The 18,687-nt window shown below is 48.6% G+C and overlaps 1 protein-coding gene across 1 annotated transcript in view; it reads left to right on the top strand.

Moving 5' to 3' along the window:
• The first annotated feature begins 932 nt into the window (after positions 1-932).
• The window catches only part of LOC119454287 (4-pyridoxate dehydrogenase-like), a 73,194-nt gene continuing 55,439 nt past the window's right edge, over positions 933-18,687 (top strand). The window contains exon 1 of the mRNA XM_037716256.2: positions 933-1,379. Within this exon, the coding sequence (XP_037572184.1) occupies positions 1,196-1,379 (184 nt within the window). The 5' untranslated portion in view covers positions 933-1,195. The remainder of the gene's footprint in view (positions 1,380-18,687) is intronic.

Genomic DNA, 18,687 nt, shown 5'->3' on the forward strand with positions numbered 1-18,687 from the left:
TAACATTGAAGAGATTGTCTCTTTGTCTGGCTCCTTTCTTGATGGGTAATTTTCTACTTTTCTTGTGGAGAATTAACGTAGCTGTGGAATCTTTGTAGACATTTCCCATGATATTCACGTATTCCTTCTGCACCCCTTAATTACGCAATGCCTCTATGCTGGCTGGTATCTCTACTGAATGAAATGCCTTTTCATAATCTATGAAAGCCATATGTAGTGGTTCATTGTACTCAGCAGATTTCTTAATTACCTGATCGATGACGTGGACGTCATACATTGTAGAATATTCCTTCCCGATGCCAGCCTGTTCTCTTGGTTGATTGTAGTGAAGTTCTGCCCTGATTCTCTTGGAAATTATAATGGTGGATATGTTACGCAATACTGAAAGCAAGCTAATGGGCCTATAATTCTTCAATTCTTTAACATCTCCCTTTTTGTAGATTATTATACTGCTAGCATTCTTCCAGCTCTGTAGTACATTTGAAGTCTTGAGGAATTGAGTATAAAGGGCCGCCAGCTTTTCAAGAATAAAAAATTAACCGGCGATTACGACACTACGTGATGCGAAATTTGAGCGCAGCTGTATACATGTTTTCACTTCGCGATAAATTGGCTGGCGCGGACAATCTGCCTCGTGCGCCACGTTGCAGAGGGAGCGAAGTGTGGCGCGACTGCCTCGCTAATCTGGAGATAGCGAGGGTCAGCGCGGGAGCGCCGCGTGGCCGCGATTCACAACAGCCTTTGCCGACAAATGTACGAAACGACGCGTGGTGCTCTGGCACCATGTCGCAGCCAATGTCGCCGCACTATGCTTTTCTCCTTGTGCTTTCGCCATGCCGTCCTCCGCTATTCGCCTCATGGTTCCGCTGCACTCTCCTCTCCGCTTTCCTTCTCGCGTCTTTCATCTCCCCGCTTCGATTCGCGTTTGAAATCTACTCTCAAGACATTACTGGGCAGGCTCAGCACGTCAAACGTTGACCCTGCTGGCCCCACCGGAAGCGTTTCGAACTGTGTCTGTTCAGGCTTTAGCGGAAATTCCAAAAGCAAAAGTGCCTGTGACTGCAGCAGGCGAGCCAGTCATCGGTAATAGCTATCGACCACGTGACCGTCATCCGCCACGCACTCACAAGCAGTTGCCTCGTTTGCAAGCTAGTGCCCGTACGTGCTGTTTTGCAGCTAAACGCTTGACAAAAAGATGGCTTCCCTAATGGATATGGTGTGGGACACTGCGGCCCACATCCTCAGCGCATTTGGCTTCCGTTTTGGAGGACTGCTTTTATTTCTCGGTTTTCTGGTGACCCTATTTGAGGTGGCGAACCTGCCCACCGATCTGTTCGTCGACAAGCTCATCCTCCTTGAAGAGTATGACTACGTGATCCGTAAGTCAAATTGCACTGTTCTGTACCATTATTTCTCCGCTGCTGGAAGATCGGAATCCCCTAAGACGGGTTCCTCAAGTGCAGCATTCAGACATTTTAGCGCAGCGCCTCGTATTCCCGCAGGCAGCGAGTCAATAAATCTTACAGCCTCATTACCTTCTCTTTACTCCGACGCGCCCGCAAGTTTTCATTTATGTAGTGCCTAATTCCTATTACACATCTTCTTCAAGTTCCACACACATAACTCTAATATGAACATTTTTCGATGGAGGCGAAATGCAAAAACGCCCGTGTGCTTACGTTGTAGTGCACGTTAAAGAAGCCGAGGTGGTCAAAATTAACCCGGAGCCCTCCACTACGGCGTGCCTCATAATCAGAACTGGTTTTGGCACGTAATACCCCAGAAAGAAGAATAACATGAGCATCTAAGCAGCCGCTGTCTACGGTCGTGTTTGACTGGAGGTTGTTTCCTCGGGGCGTTACCACGTTGCGTGTTCGTACCGCTCTCAGTCCCTGCGCGTGCGCCACGTCGGCGTCAGTCGGCCAATACAAAATTCAGGCAGAACCCATCTGTCTACGACTGTCCACGGCAATACAATGGTCATTATCTATGACAAATCATTATCAAAATCGTCATAACACAAAATGTTCATCTGAAATTGCACAGGTGTAGTAATAAATAATGGTAATTTGGCGTAGGAAATAATGACGCTGATTTTTAAGTGTGACAAGAACATGAACCGTGGTGTGACCAATCTAGGGTGATAAATGGGACAAGGGCCGGTATTTTGTAGCGATGCCTTTCCGGTAATAATGCCTTTTTGCACCTATCGCGCTTTCTCAGTGGTCAGAGCGACGGTTCGCTCGCGTTATCAAAGGGATCAGCCGGCCGTGAGCGGTGGATAAGACTAGAATAAGTCATAAGGCATCGCTACAAAATCGCGGCTAAGGTTGAAATGTGAATAAACGTTTCTCCTGATTGACGGTATATACTTAAATAATGTAGGCTTAAAATTCAGATTAGGCACAGCAAGCCTCACATTTTAGAACTTTCTTTCCATTTTTTACAGCGACGCTGTTTATGGCTAGGCTTGCGTCCGGTTTTCTTTGTGCGTGCGCAAAAATGTGAGTACATTCTGGTGATAGTGCAGAAAGGGGGCAAGCGCAATGACACATACCCCTGTGGACTCCGGGTGGTGGGTTCCCGGACCGGCAACGCGCCCTTGAACTACCCTTGTTGCACCTGCGACCCAAAGAAGGCCCACAAGCGCGGGTTACAACAGATGCTATGATCGGATCTTAGCCAAAAAGGCCCACCCGCGTCGGCCATGTCTTACGTTCGCACCGCCCTCTCTTTGTCGGTCTTCCAACCGCTTGCGTGCCTAGTTTCCTGCCACTCTCCCGGGGCGGCGGCACCGCCACTCGTGTGTAAAAGAGAAGGTACCGTTCTCCATTTTAAATTTCACTTCTCTCGTCGTAATGGGGAGGCGTGCACTCCTGGCGACGATTGCATTCTCGTCTCTGTTCCTGGCGTCGCTCTTCGTAGGCGCATTGCTCCTCGGGATTCCGAACTATACATGGCCTCCGCATTCTGTGTCACCTCTGTGTCGTTTGCGAAACAGCTACGCTGGTCATCCACATTCACAGAGTAAAATTACTCATGATTTTTTTAATCGATGGTGCATGCGCCGTTCTGCGCCCCATTTTGCAAACGGAAATACATTACGCTATGGCACGGTTTCTTTAGCTTTTCAGATAGTTGCATTTATGTTGTGCACCTTCCACAAAGTTTGGAAGCAGTGCATGATCATGTGAATTATAGATATTAGCCAACGCCAGTTAGTTCTCCTGTACGGACAGTGCAACCACTTGTGAGCGTTATGTTTTTAATGTTTACCGCAATGCTGACAATGCTGTATTGCGCGCAGGAATGCAAGAATAAAAAACAAAACCAGTAGTTTCACAACCGCTCGGATGTGCTATCAGTTCGCTTTCGAACGCCAAAGTATTCTTGTAATCGAGGAGCGATTCCGAGTTCTTTGTGATCTGCTCGTGGTCTAGATTGTGAAAGAAATCGAGCAGAGCTGTGGCCCAGTCGCCTTACATTTTGCCGGTGAAATGAAGGTCTGTCTTCAATCTTCACTACAAGACACATTTATTTAAAGGAAGGAAGTAAAGAGTGGAGAAGGAAAGACAGGGAGGTTAACCAGTTCAGCACAACCGGTTTGCTACCCTACACATGGGAGCGGGATGAGGGGGAATGAAAGATGGGGAGGACAGAGAGAGAGAGAGAGCACACAGCACAGCACAGCACACACATCGTCAGTCACAGTCCGTCACTCTTCCGTGGTTCGTGACATCACTGTCACAGGCGCTTGTCCAAGCCCGTTTCTTTTAAAAACCGAAGTAGTCCCTTCGTCACCTTCAGCTGCGATGTCTTCTGTCGACGACATGAGAGAATCACTTCAAATGACATTGGTCTGTTTCAAGGTGCGCTAGAACGGATGCCAGGGACTGTCTCTGAACATTATATTCAGGACAGTCGCATAGAATGCGTTCTAGCGTCTCCTCGCAAAGATGGGCATTGCAAAGAGCGTTGTCGGCCATTCCAATCAGAAATGAATAAGGTTTAGTGAATGCCACCCCTAGCCGTAAGCGATAAAGCATAGTGGCCTCTCTTCGGCGGAGTCCAGTTGGCATACAGAGATGCATCAAAGAGGGCAGGTGGTATTACCGGACGATTGCTCCGGTTGGTCTGGCCGCTTGGTGTGCACCATAGAGAGAGCGTGATCTCCTGTGCAAGCACTCGATGTCTGCTGGCTGCGTCGGACCGTGAGAGTGGTATGGCCTCTTCCTGTGTGTCGTCAAGAGCTGCCCGAGCGGCATTATCGGCGTCTTCGTTCCCTATGACACCGCAGTGACTTGGAAGCCACTGAAATGCCACGTGGTCTCCTTTCTCATGTGATGTATGGAGTAGGTATCTAATATCGAATACGAGCTGTTCGTATGGCCCGCGACGCAGAGCTTATAGCACAGATTGTAGGGCTGCCTTCGAGTCACTGAAGATTGACCATTGTCGAGGTGGTTCCCGATTCATGAGACGAAGTGCAGCGCGAATAGCAGCTAGTTCCGCAGATGTCGATGTCGTTGGGTGGTCAGTCCTGAAGCTGATGGTAGTAGCTCTTGCTGGGACAACCACAGCACCGGACGAACACTGTAGGTTTGTGGAACCATCAGTATAAATATGTACACTGGCCGCATGCCTCTCGTGTAAAAGAAGCAGAGACAGTTGTTTCAGCACAGGTAACGATAGCTCAGATTTTTTCTTGATTCCTGGTACACTGAGATGTACTGGGGGGCTAATAAGACACCAAGGTGGCATCGATGGTTTAGATGCAGCGGTGAAGCCCGAGGGAAGTTTGTCGTTTTATTGATGATAGTTTTGGAGAACGATGCTTGGCGCCTGTCTGAAAGTAGTGTTGCAAGGTGGTAATAGGGGGCACTTGCAAAATGTCTGTTGTGCGTTCTCAGGGCTTCCACCGTAAAGTGAGTTTGCATCGGATGGTCCCCAGCAATCGCAATAGTTGCCTCTGTTGACGTGCATCTGGGCAAACCAAGGCAAACTCTGAGTGCTTGAGCTCGTTCTGCCTGCAGAACACGAATATTTGTCTTCCAAGTGTTGTTCAGTACAGGTAGACTATATCTTAAAAAACCGAGAAAGAGAGCTCTATAGAGTTTCAAAATTGCGTCTACTGACACCCCCACGTCTTTCCTGTCAAGTATTTAAACAACTGGGAAATTTCTGTCAGGCGCCGTTTCATGTAGGCCACGTGCGGGCTCCAACAGAGGTCTCGGTCAACGATTACGCCAAGAAACCTGTGGGTTCTGACATAGGAAATGGTCCGCCCATTGATTGAGATGACATAAGGCGTCATTGGTTTGCAAGTAAATGCCACTAGCGCGCATTTTTCTGGTCATATGCTGAGACCTTGTTTACACAAGTAGCTCGCTGTCAAAGTTGCTCTTTGAAGCCGCGCACGTATCTGTGGACGTGTGACTGCGGAAGTCCAGACACAGATGTCGTCTGCGTATATTGAAATCTTGATGGTAGTTGGTAAGTATTCAGCAAGTCCAAGAAGAGCGAGGTTGAATAGCGTCGGGCTGAGAGCACCGCCTTGGGGAACGCCTCTGCTGGTATAGCATCGCTTAGTCGGGCCATCGTCAGTTAATGCAAAGAATGATCTTGCAGATAGGTAACTTGCAATCCACAAAAAGACTCGACCACCTAGGCCAACCGTTGCAAGAGCATCGAGAATGGCCTCATGTAGTACGTTATTGTATGCGTCTTTCACATCTAAGAATAAAGCTGCAGATAAAAGCTTTCTGGACCTTTCGTGCTGAACATATGAAACGAGAGCAACTACATTGTCGATGGAAGAGCGGTCACGTCGGAAACCAGCCATGGAATTCGGATAAATTTTGTAGTGCTCAAGGTACCATTCCAGGCGGCCAAGGATCATCCGTTCCATTATCTTTCCTACACAGCTGACCAGCGCTATTGGGCGGTAAGAGGTGAGCTCGAGTTGGGATTTGCCCTGCTTCAAGTGTGGCACCAGATGGTTTACTTTCCATTTGTAAGGAACGTTTCCCTCCTGCCATGAGAGTTGTAAAGACTCAACAATTCTTTCCGTGCGGATTCTCCAAGATAGCACAAGGCTCGGGATGATATACCATCTGGACCCGGAGATGAAGAGCGCCTGCAGAGAGCTAGTGCCGCCTCGAGCTCTTTCACTGTAAAAGGAAGGTCCATGCGGTAATCACGGGAATGGGGGACGTCACCTCGGGCTGGAGGATCTGGACGAGTCACTTGGTCGGCGATCCTCGCGCAAAAATCTTCTGCGACATCGATGTCTTGCCGCCCTTGGAAGAGCGCGAGCGCCTTGAATGGAAAACGCTGCTCCGTTTTGTGAGACAGTGGCTTGCGGGGTCTAATTTCTGGCAAAACGTTGCCCAACGTTCCGACGCTAATCTATCCATGCGACGCTGAATCTTCTTTTGCATCCTCCTGGCCGCCCTAAGGTGATAGATTGATTTTGTACGCCGATATCGACGTTCCGCCCGGCGACGAAGTGTTCGTAGTCGCTCTAATTCTACGTCGAAGTCGTTTCGCGTCGAAGAGATCGTCATCATGGGAGTGGCGTTTTGCATCATACTTTTAATTGTTTGTTCTAACCCAGATGGTAGGCCCTCGCAGCAAGCATCTTCCATATCAGATTTCAAGGTGGCCCATTGAATCGTCCGAATGGTCTTCCGTGGACCAAATCTAGACAAGCCTTTGATGTTAAGATAAGTTGGAATGTGATCACTCCCATGCGTCTCAATATCCGGAAACCACTTCACACAACTGGCGAGAGAGTTGGAGACGAAAGCAAGGTCGAGGCAGCTGCCGTATGTCACGCCTCGAAGAAAAGTGGGGCTATCATCGTTCAGGAGAGAAAGGTCATAAATGTAGGTGATGCTTGCTAATCTTCGTCCTTTTGCATTTGTTCCATGCCGGATGGTGTGCATTGAAATCTCCTATGATGACCCATGGGGCAGGACACACACTCAAAATATCCGCTAACCTTTTCGTATCAAAATTGCTTGAAGGCGATACATACACGCCTATAAGAGTAAATAGTTTGTTCTTTTTAAGTGTGATACACATATATTGATTGTCGTCGTGGGGCGCAACTGGGTGAAAATCATAGGTAAGTTCACGACGAACAAAAACGATGATTTTGCTGCATGCACCATTTGTTGAAGACATGATAACTTCGTAGCCTGACAGTCTGATTGGTTTCGACAAGTTGGGCTCACAAATGACGATGAGTGGAAACACATTGACGAAAATCTGAAAGGAGTGATTTTAGCCCTCTGGCGTTCCACTGCATGACGGACGCTGTCTTGACTTCTTTTCGGAAGGATGGGGTATGGGTAGCCATCTTTCTAGTTGAGGGATTCAAGCACTGGGCTTAAGGCGTCCAGCACTTTACGTGCGCTTGGAGCAGATGTTGTCCCCATGTCCACCAAAAGCGCTCGGATGGCTTCCATGAGGGAACGCAGAACCGAAATGACCTGACGATCTGTTTTAGGTGCATCATCCATGGCTGGAGAAGGCTCCGGTGGGACGACGACCTTCTGAAGTTCCTTAGCAAGGGAGCGGCTCGGTAGCGTAGGCCATTCCTCTAAAGAAAGTCTTATCCGCTTCCTTCGTGGAAGTGGTGGGCCCTTTCGCGGCGCGACTAAGTGGTGCCGTAGTGGAATGGGCACTATCACTTCGATCATGCGCCTTCTTTGAAGACATACGATGGTGCCGACGTCGACGCCGACTCCGGACCACTTCGGCTGCCTCCCTGTGGGTCGAATTGCCTCTGGACATTTTCTTGAGAACTGCATGCTCCTTCTTGATGCGGGGACAGTCTTTCGACGAGGCAGCATGAGGGCCATTACAGTTGGCGCACTTCAGAACCGTGGCACCGCAGGTCTCTTCTGCATGAGGTTCAGCGCAACGGGGACACAGTAGCGAGTTGGAAAACACGCCCTTGACGTTTCCTAGCCTGAGACACTGATGGCATTGAAGCGGCTTCTGGATGAATGGTCGAACCGGATGTCGGAAATGTCCGTCTTTAACGTGGGATGGTGTACAATTCCCCTTGAAAATTACTTTTACGCAGCGCGTATTCCCAAGGCGGCGCACTTGCGTAATGATAGTTCCCTGGTTTGCCGGCTTGATGAGGCTAGGTAAGTCATCATTCGGAATGGCAATGTCGATGTCATAAATTACACCTGCTATGGATGTATCGCCAATCGGGATAAAGGGGCGCATTTTGATGCCTCCTAGCTCCGTCATTGCTTGAAGTTTCCAAGCGCACTCATGTTGTACACGTCTATGGCGAGTATACTCTTCCGCGGGTTTATTCTGATGTCTTTAATTTGACCTGGCACCGCACATTCCAGAAAAAAGGATAGGGCTTGCCTGTTCAGCAGTCGTAGGTTGCTTGAGGGTTCTTCCGGCATAAAAATGATGACGTGCAGCCAGCGCGCAGGCCTTGACTTCATAGTCGTTGTACTCGCAGGAGTTGACGGCGATGTGTTGACGATCTTTCTCTTCGCCCTCTTGCTCCGGACGGGTATGAAGCTGTCGTTGGATGAGTCGTCTTCCGACATAGAGTACAGCTCGGTGTATTCGGTGTCACTGGGGGAGCCAACTCGCTTCCTTGCGGTTGACGGCCGTGATGGCTGCTGGCCAGGCGGGCCTCTGGAATGCTCCGCTTCTATGGCCGCAAGACGGGGAGGTGAGGCACCTCGAAAGGCGAAGATATCACCAAAAATTCAGAGAGCACAGAGACAAGTGTTCTATCAAGAAGACACTTCGTCGTCATCCACACATTTATTTAAACATGTGTTTAATGCTGTGCGCGTCCCTGTCTAAGCATTTGGGTGCTTGCGTATACCAGAGTGAGTGGTGCGTGCGTAATGCTATGGAAGCGCGCCGTGGCTTATTTCGTCCTTCACATCTGCAATCACGCTCCTAAGTTCTGAGACCATGGTAGCGCGGGGCAGATTACTGTGCGCACCGTCAGGCAGCTTCCTGCCTGCTGTTGCGAATGTTGCAGCGCGCATGCGCGTTCATTTGTACTCCCTGGCCTGCTGGTTCAGTGCCGACGCGCATAGGAATTGGCTGTCGCCGGTCGTGATAGTGCTGACAGCGAAGCAGCGGTGCTGCAGCAACGATTCCCCAGGCCCGTGCTCAGTGCCATTTCCTTAATGAAAGGAGTGCCTGATCGAACTACAGGTAGAGCACTGCACGGGCCGATTTTTTCAGCCCGGCTCGGGCCGTTTTTACGTTAGACCGGCCGCCCGAGCCCGACCAAAAGTGTCATGGCGAAGACGGGTAACGTAGAAATAATCTACGTTACCCGTCCGGCCCGGCCCGCCACCCCATTTACCTTAGGCCCGAACCGGCCCGGCCCGGCCCAAAACCGAAAAAATATCACCGCGCGGCATTAAAGCAAAATAAAATAAATAGAATGAAAGGAATTTATTCTTTAGGCATAAACACATGTCATATGTAATTATGAACACCATTTGAGCAGCCTGAACGCAAATACCAACGCGCGAAGTGGCACGAATGACCCTGCCGAGCAGTATCGCCAGTAGTTTCTCACGCAGCGACCATGATGTGGCCCAATCCACTTCTACCGCAGCGCCTCCACAGTATTTTTCCACGTCGGGCGCCTCACTGCAAAGCATGCGCCGCCGCAGCCACTTGTCCTACTCAACCGTATTCTAGTACACTATAGCCGAAGCCCATCCACAATCTGGCGATGAACAGTCGTGAGCGCAGCGCATGGATGGAGTAAATGTAGAAAGAAATCTTCACGGTCCTCTATAGGTGCAGCGTAATGTTCTGCTGCTAGGCGGCCGGTTGAGAACATGCGTGCAATCATGGATGGACGCAGTGCCATATTTCACCCCTGTGACGAATTATCTTATTTTACCACTCGTCGATTTACCAATTCGCCTTTGAAGAATCAGCAAGTCGTGAACGCTCTTGCACCGCTCTGAAAGCGTTAATTACATTGTTTTAGGTGGGGAATACAATGGCATCCCTTGGTTTGAGGCGACTTCTGTGTTTCTGGACATTTACATTATGTTCAAACAGCGCCAAATACGACGGACGAAAAGGGAAGTACACATGGGGTAGCGCTGCTAGCTTCCAGCTGCGCCGGGGCAGCAGATTTTTAGAGTCGAGATGCGCGCGGATAACTTGCTGCACGTTGCAACCACACCGCCAGGAATCCCGGCCCGGGCCTGCGTCAAAATACCCGAGCCCGGCCCGGAACCGGGGCACATGCCGCGCCCGAGCCTGGCCCGAGCCCGTGAAAAAAATGCCCTGCCTGGGCCGGGCCGCGCCCTGGTTTTCGGGTAAGCCCGAGCCCGTGCAGTGCTCTAACTACAAGTACTGACGGTTACCGAACAGGCACGCTTTAAACGTTCTTTATAGCAGAGAACGTGATTCTTTCAATTTCATTTCTAGACACGTGTTACAGCGAAGCTGTATACCTCTACCAGCCATGGAAATTTTCGTGCTGGCGTAAGCAAAAAACGCCAGGCGAAAAATTCAACACAAACATAATATCTCCTTTGAAGTCAGTCATACATCATACAGATCAGCCCTCGTTTTCAAAAGAAAATCCACAAAACAAGCATAAAAACCACATTACGGATGATAAGGCGCGTGTCAGCAATGGGAACACCCTCCGACGTGTTACGGTAAAGATTAGGCTTGCAGCTGCTTAGAAAGTTGTTGATCTCATTCAAAACCCTCGTGAAACAAGTGTCTCTGGTTTGACTCTTTGTAGAGCCACGTGTGTGACTTCAAGTGACGTTACAATGGGTAATCGTTGTGGGTGTCGTTTACAATGTTCCTTCTCCCCCGTGTGTTTCCGGGTAAAGATTACGGTTGCGTAAGCTACTCCGAGTGGAAATGCACCCAACAGCATAGATATAACGTAGTGACGTCACCATGGTCTAGCAACTCGTTCAGTTCATTCCAGGCTACCATGGATAGACCACGGAAATTAAAGACGCCATAAGAACAGCGTGAACATCATGTCGTTGTGAAGTAATAAAGGGTGTGGTTAAGTACATTTCACTTGTCTCTAGTTTCACTTTTAAAGCGAAGCTTTGTACCTCTACCAGGCAAAGGTTCTGTCGTGTCCGTCGTTGTAATCAAAAAACGATCCCGACGAACCGCTAACAATGGCAGGTATAGCAGTATAGCTTACTTGAATTCAGGCATTCAGCGTACAACTAAGCACTCGTTTTCGCAAGAAAAACCACAAAAACAAGCTTCAAAGTGATGAGCCAACATGATGGATGATAAGGGCTGCGGGCAAACAACGGAAACAGGCTCGGCGTGGTCCGTAAGATTAGATTGCAGCTGTTGCAAAGCTTATGCAGCTGCTTGAAAGAGGGTCGACGTCATTCGAAACCCTTCCAGCCTAGTAACTGCTTCGGTTCATTTTCTAGACTACCCCAGTGTGGGTAGACCACGGAAAGTAAAGACGGCAGAAGAAGAGCGTGAATATAAGGCTCGGCGGAAAGAACAAAATCGTCTCGCTCAACAGCGTCGTAGGCAAAACCCAGCAGCTCTCGCACAAGATGCCGAACGTATGCGTCATGCCAGGCAGCAGGACCCAGCATATGCCGCTAGAGAAGCGGAACGTGTGCGTCAGGCCAGGCAGCAGGACCCAACATACGTCGAACTGTTTTTGTAATGGACCACGGAAATGCAAGGAAAAAAAGCGCACGAAAAAAAAAAAGAATTGGGATTGTGGCAAATCAGAACCTGCTTCAGAATCAGAACGTTGTTTCTTCTGCTGCAATTCTTTCGCAGTTTAGTGTGCGTTTTTAATTATAAATAATTCTTCTTCTAGTTGCAGCGTTAGGTAGTCTGATCATTCTCAAATCTGAACACACCCACACTGTGCTGCAGAAGAACGATTTTTGTAAGGGATCACGGAAAGAAAGCGCTTGAAAGAAAAAAAAAGCGCTCGAAAAAAAAAATACCAAGTGCGCCGCAGTCACCGTGAGGGTGGTGTAAAAAGCTTCGCTTTCCAACCACCTTCACAGGGTGGATTGGCGGGCAATTGTTTGTAGAGCCACATGTGTGAATTGAAGTGGACTCACAATGGGTAATTATTCTGGGTGTCGTTTACAGTTTCGCTGTCCAAACACCTTCACAGCGTGGATTGGAGCCACAGATTTTTTTCCGGATGCTTTATGGTCATTAAACACCGCTCGCTCTTTCTGGAGAGGTGGCCGCTCTTTGCACAAACCGTTGCCCCTGTTTGAACGTCGCGATGAAAAAAGCGCGCTATCCACTGCCACTGTTTCGCAGCACAAACACTGCCAAGCAATGCACTACATCGAAATGAAAGGCTGCACGCATGATAACTAACGAATGTTGCCTTATTTGTTATCACTACACTAAATGAAAACCCTAATTTACGTTTCTACAGCCTCTGCGACAGTTTTCTTATTCTTTTAGCCGATGAGACGTTTGTGCCGGGAGCGTCCCGCTCATCAGAAATCGAGTGGTGATTTTTTTTTCTTGCCCAGGCAGCCGTGGCAGAAGCACGAGCTGTGTGAACGAGAGATCCCTTAAATTCGAAACGGCGCAGAGCTTGATACATGCTAAACGTGGCTGTCACGCCGCTGCTTCGCCAACAGGACCAATGGTTGCCCGCGACGGCGGGCGCAAATAGGGGCTTTAGGCGTAAATTCTCTTGAACGGCATGCGTGTCTGCACCAAGTGAACGAACGAGCAGGACAGCGACTAAAGCTGGACGCGCATGCGCACTTGAACGCAGGCACTACGCCGTCCAGCGGTGCAGACATGCATTTTGCCATTCGCTCCCACGGGCTCCAAACTTATGAACGCCATTGTAATGTCGACAGTATAAGTTTAGCAGCAACGAAAGTGGATGTCATAACTGTAGAGGAGCACTCTAAAACAGTCGTGCTCCAGCGTTCGAGATCCGCGCAGTACCCACGCGCGCAATTATTTTTAAATGACCTGGCACCATGACCATGGAAGAGATGGCAAGGTGCCACTTCGACACTATAGCTGTGCTTACGGTGCTGAGTGACAATTCTACAAATGGAAAAGCAGATGTCGCGCACGCCGCTGTCATAATTTATGCTTACTGCGTGTAAGACACGACACAATGCGGAGAAACGACGTGACAGGAACGAGCGTATTTCATGTTGTCGTTTCATAGCATTATTTCGCATATTTTACCCTGTAAGCAATAATAAACAAATTACAGCAGCAAGTGGACACGCAAGGTGTCTTCGTGTCCGCTCACTGTAAACACTCTCCGTCACAGGAAATGTTTAGTTCTGCGTATTTTGTGCGCCTGCGCCAAAGCTGCTTCGGTGCTAGTCCTGGACCGCACAGTGGTCGATTGCAGGGTAATGCGAAAATGTATTGGTGATACAATAACTTAACGCACTCGTCAAAAATTATCTTCTGTCCGGAAGCATCTTGAACGACATGAACCGAGGCTGTTGGGCCAGATAGAAAGAAAATTGTCACTTTCGCCAGAAGGCTAAGCATTGAAATGGCACACTGCATCAGACCGAAGGAAAACCGTCCGCCTTTGTCAGCGCCCAAACAAACAACACACAGACGCTGCTCGGCGCCGTCGGCGCTCTCGGCGGGAACGCGCAGTGAACTTGGATGCAGCCAGCACGTCTGGCGGTGGGGGCCCGAAAGACTGACCTTGAGCCGCTGTTCGTTTTCACTCCACAACGCATTAGGCAGGTTAAGTCCCAGTTTGACTTTGGCTGAACTTGAGGGTCAGGTTTACGGAACCAGGCGTTTTCTGGGTTTGTACCTGGAGTAGTAGGGCAATCGCTCTAAAACAAAAAGCCGGGAGATACCACGCCCTAGGGGAATAGATGTTAAGCGAAGCAATGTGCGGGAGCTTACCAAGTTAACGAAACAACCATAAGAGCACAAGACGTAGGCGGCTGTTTCATGACACACATGTCATGTTAATTCATGACCGATCACTGATGTTCGTCCTACACTCTTGTCATACCATGATAATTTTGGTACCTACCAAGTTAATGAAACAACCATGAGCAAACAAGATGTAGGCGGTTAGATAGATAATCTCAAAGTGGCAAATGTTTGCCGAGAAATGCTTCGCAATTAAAATGTCATGCCACCGACGACGTAGTCAAGACCCGTCGTGGTAGCCCAGAGGCTGTGGTGCTCTGCTGCCGAGCACAAGTTCGCGGATTCGATTCCCAGCCGTGGTGGCGGGATTCCTATGGAGACGAAATGCAAAAAATCCACGCATCTCCACGAAGTGAATCATGACGAGTGGGCGAAGAACTGGGGATTGTTCTTACCGTACATCCCCTGTGACATTGCCCACTCGCGCATATAAATGAGTGACAATGCGTGTGTACAAAATATGAGTGACAAACGCGTGTGTACAAAATATGAGTGACAACGCGTGTGTACAAAACAACGCGTGTGTACAACTCGTATGTCGAGTTGAGTTCTTGATTCCATTTTCTCGTCATTATCACTGCTTTGTGGTCCGTGAAATGTAGAGTCAATGGTTCTTCGATTGGATCGAGCTTGAAGTTGGCAAAGACAAGACAAGGTCTATGCACGTTCCGCTGGTGGTTGTTGGTTGCTTCCGGTCATACGCAAGGCATCGTAGAGCGTATCGAGACGTCATATACTGCACAAGCCAGTCGCTGTCCGTGATGTCTACGTTGAAGTCTCCGACAAGTGCGAAGAGGTTGTTCTTGTACTTTGTTTCGTAATCGCACATGGCTAAATCGATGTACTTTTCTACGTTGCCTCGGGAGAGATTTGGGGCCAAGTACACTGTCATGACGACGGTTCCGTCGGATAGTTTTATTGCAGCGTGTTCGCCATTGTGAGATTGGCTCGTTATTGGCAGGTCGAGATCCACCGCGGTCGCTGGCAATTTCACGTCTATCCCAACACCACCCGCCGAACGGTCTGCGTCTTCTGTGCATACGACAGGGAAGAATCCATTGATGTGTGGTCTCGCGTTCCACGTTTCGTTAAAGCAAATGACGTCTGCTTTCGTTATTATGGGATCTCGTTCGACGTCTTTTGCGTGGGCATTGAGGGAGCGCGCCGCGGGAGAAGAGAAGCGGGGCTCGGGAATTGAGCCAGGAGCTGGCGAGGAGGAGACCGCGTGCGCATGTGCCGCGCCGCCCTCCTGGTTGCTATGGCTACGGTGCGGCCAACGTTGGCCATGAGCACGGACAACGTGGACGGACGGACAAGCCTCGACCCTAAGGTGCTTCGCCCCGAAAATTCTCGTGTACCGTTCGTTCGATGCGCAGTAAAGAAAAGCAGGTGAATAAAAGACCTGAGCCCCCAAATATAGCTTTGTTTATAACTGAGGAATTTAGGAATCACAAACTAAGTAATTATCAGAAAAATAAATCATGAATAGAAGTGACAGAAACCCAACGTTTTACTTTTCTTGATAGCGTAGAGAAATGTGCTGAGCTACTGGCATAAATGGACTAATCTGCAGTCACTCCCATGATCGTCCTGTTGAATCTTCCGACGCCACATCGCGTATTCTTGCGGCGACTGCTCTAAATAGCTACAACAAATAAACAACAAATTTGAGACACGACTCATTGAGGCTTTTGTAATTCCAGCACTGGGCATTACACATTGGTGAAATAGTTGCCACTTCGATGATGATGATGATATTTGGTGTTTTGTGGCGCAAAGAGCGCCAAGACAATGAATGGTATGTTTGCCATGATCAGTGAGTTTCCATGATAGGATGCTATGTGGCTGTAATGGGGCCTAAGAACAAATCGCGGTATATGAGCGTAAAACATACATCGAATAGAATTATGGCAGATGACGTGTGGAGTGATCTGTGGGTCGTGACTGTATGAGAAGTGGTCATGGTGCTAAAATTAAGCATATAAAAGTAGCACGATGCCTACCGAAGGCCTTTGTGGACAAAGACCTATGAGGCACGTGCTTTCTTTAATAAAATACCGCAGCAGCGGCCTCTCCAGAGAGGCCGTGCTACAGGTCACCGGGATATATAACACGAAAGTTCTGTATATCTTTTGAAAACGCGATAATGGATTGGTATTTAAAAATAGGTTCATTGCCCAAAAACATACAAGGATGCAATGGTAGGTTCTGTCGTAATGGTATTGGAAAATGTTTTTTCCTATGAGGCTCCAGTTTACGGCACTGCAGGAGGACATGAAATACACTGAGTAGCTCACCACAGTCATCACAGATAGGCGGATCGCCACCGGACAATAAGTATGCATGTGTACTGTATGTGTGTCCTATCCTGAGTCTGCAAAGTGTAACCTGTGTGTGGACGTGTTTTCGATTCTGGTGGCCAATGAGCGAGATGAGGCTTGATAGTATGTAGTTTGTTGCTCGTTTCTCTGTCCCACAGACGTTGCCAGTAGGCCCTGACCTTTTTCTTGATAAATGGCTTCAGGTCCATTACAGGGGCGGCTATGGGCGAAGGGGCAGCGTTTGTATGAACAGATGTGGCTAGCTTGTCGGCCAACTCATTTCCTTCAATCTCGCAGTGCCCTGGTACCCAGCACAGCACAATTTGCTGCTTGGATGCATATGCGGTGCAAATTATGGAATAAAGAGCTATAATTACTGGGTTTCTCTGCCTACTTAGAGTTTTTAAACATTTCAACACGCTTAAAGAGTCAGTATAAATGATTGCCTTGGTATGTCTAGACGTTTGATGTGTTTAACCGCCGCCAGGATGGCGTAGGCCTCTGCTGTAAAGATGGTTGTGTTTGGGTGTAGAACTCCGGCAGCTGAAAAGGATGGACCGACCGCCGCGTAAGACACGCCAGTGTGCGACTTTGAAGCGTCAATAAAATATTCCGGACAAGAGTTTGTGCTGCAATTCGAGGAAGTGCATACGGATATGTACGGCCGGCGTATTTTTTGTAACATGAACGAAAGATAGATCACAGTCGATCAGCTACCACTCACATGGCGGCAGCTGTATAGGAGGGGGCATGACATCGTGTTCGTGGAGCGACACATCCATTTCTTCAGCAAGACTTCTTACTTGCAGTGCGTAGGGCTTTCTTACGGAAGGGCGGTTCTGAAAGGTTTGGGCACTGGACAGTTGATTTATAGTGATTTATAGTTGTGTAGGTAGGGTGTGTATTGCTTGAGTTTACTTTTAGGAAATACACAAAGAATAAGTACGTTCTCTGCAGATGTAGCGACCATTCATTTGATTCTGCATAAAGGCTTTCTACGGGGCTTGTTCTGAATGCACCCGTAGAAAGGCGGATGCCCAGATGGTGGACAGGGTCCAACATCTTCAAGGCGCTCGGAGTCGCGGAGTTATTTATAAGGGAACCGTAGTCTATACGTGATCGAATGAGGCTCTTATAGAGATTCAATAGACATCTTGTGTCACTACCCCACGTAGTGCGAGACAACACTTTCAAGATGCTCATTGTCTTCAAGCACTTGTTTCTTAGATACTTTAGATGTGGGATAAATGTTAACTTCGCGTCCAGAATTATGCCTAGGAATTTGTGTTCAGTTTTTACTGGTAGACCCTCGCCCTGCATCTCAAATGTTGGGATCAGGGCGCAGACCTCTCTTTCTGGAGAAGAAGACGCATGTGGACTTTTGTGGGTTAAGCCTAAACCCATTCTCATTTGCCCACTTACACAGTTTGTTCAGACCAAGCTGAACCTGCCGCTCGCAGATTGCAAGGTTACATGAGGTGAACCCTATTTGTACATCGTCGACATATACTGAATAAAATATGTTGCGTGGGATGTACAGACGCAGAGAGTTCATTTTTATGCTAAAGAGGGTGCAACTAAGCACACCACCCTGTGGTACTCCAGTTTCCTGCACATATGGTCTTGATAGGGCATTACCCACACGAACACGGAATCTACAGTTGGACAGATAACTTTCAATAATATTCAGCATATTGCCACGTATTCTAAAGTGTGTGAGGTCTCTCAGTATACCGAACCGCCACGTGGTGTCGTATGCTTATTCCATATCGAGGAAAACAGACAGGAAGAATTGCTTGTGGACAAAAGCTGCCCGAATCTGAGCCTCTATGCGTATCAAATGGTCAGTGGTGGATCGGCCATCGCGAAACCCGCACTGGTATGGGTGAAGCAGCTTGCTTGATTCTAAGAAATGTATCAGACGGCGGTTTATCATCTTCTCGAAGACTTTGCAGATGCAGCTTGTTAGAGCTATGGGCCGATAGCTGGATACGGACAATGGATCTTTGCCGTGCTGCAGGATAGGGATTACTATGGCCTCTTTCCAGGCAGAGGGGATCTCGCCGGAGGTCCATATAGAGTTGTACAGGCAGAGAAGGGTTTTCTTTGTTTCAGAGGACAGGTTTTTCAACATTTCGTAGAGTATGCGGTCAGAGCCTGGGGCAAATTGGTTGCAACAGGCGAGTGATGCATGCAGCTCTGCTAGGGAGAAAGGTAGGTTATATGGCTCGTTCCCAGTGCTCTTTCGGTCTAGTTTTTGTTTTTCTATTGCTGTTTTGTATTTATAAATGCTGGAGAATAGTGTAATGAACTGGACACATGTTCAAAATGTGCACCCAGATGGTTGGCTTGGTCCTCCAGGCTCTCTCCCTGCGTGTGTGCCAGGGGCGGCGGATGTGTTTGTCGTCCT

The sequence above is a fragment of the Dermacentor silvarum genome, chromosome 5 (genome assembly GCF_013339745.2).
Source record: "Dermacentor silvarum isolate Dsil-2018 chromosome 5, BIME_Dsil_1.4, whole genome shotgun sequence".
NCBI lineage: Eukaryota > Metazoa > Arthropoda > Arachnida > Ixodida > Ixodidae > Dermacentor > Dermacentor silvarum.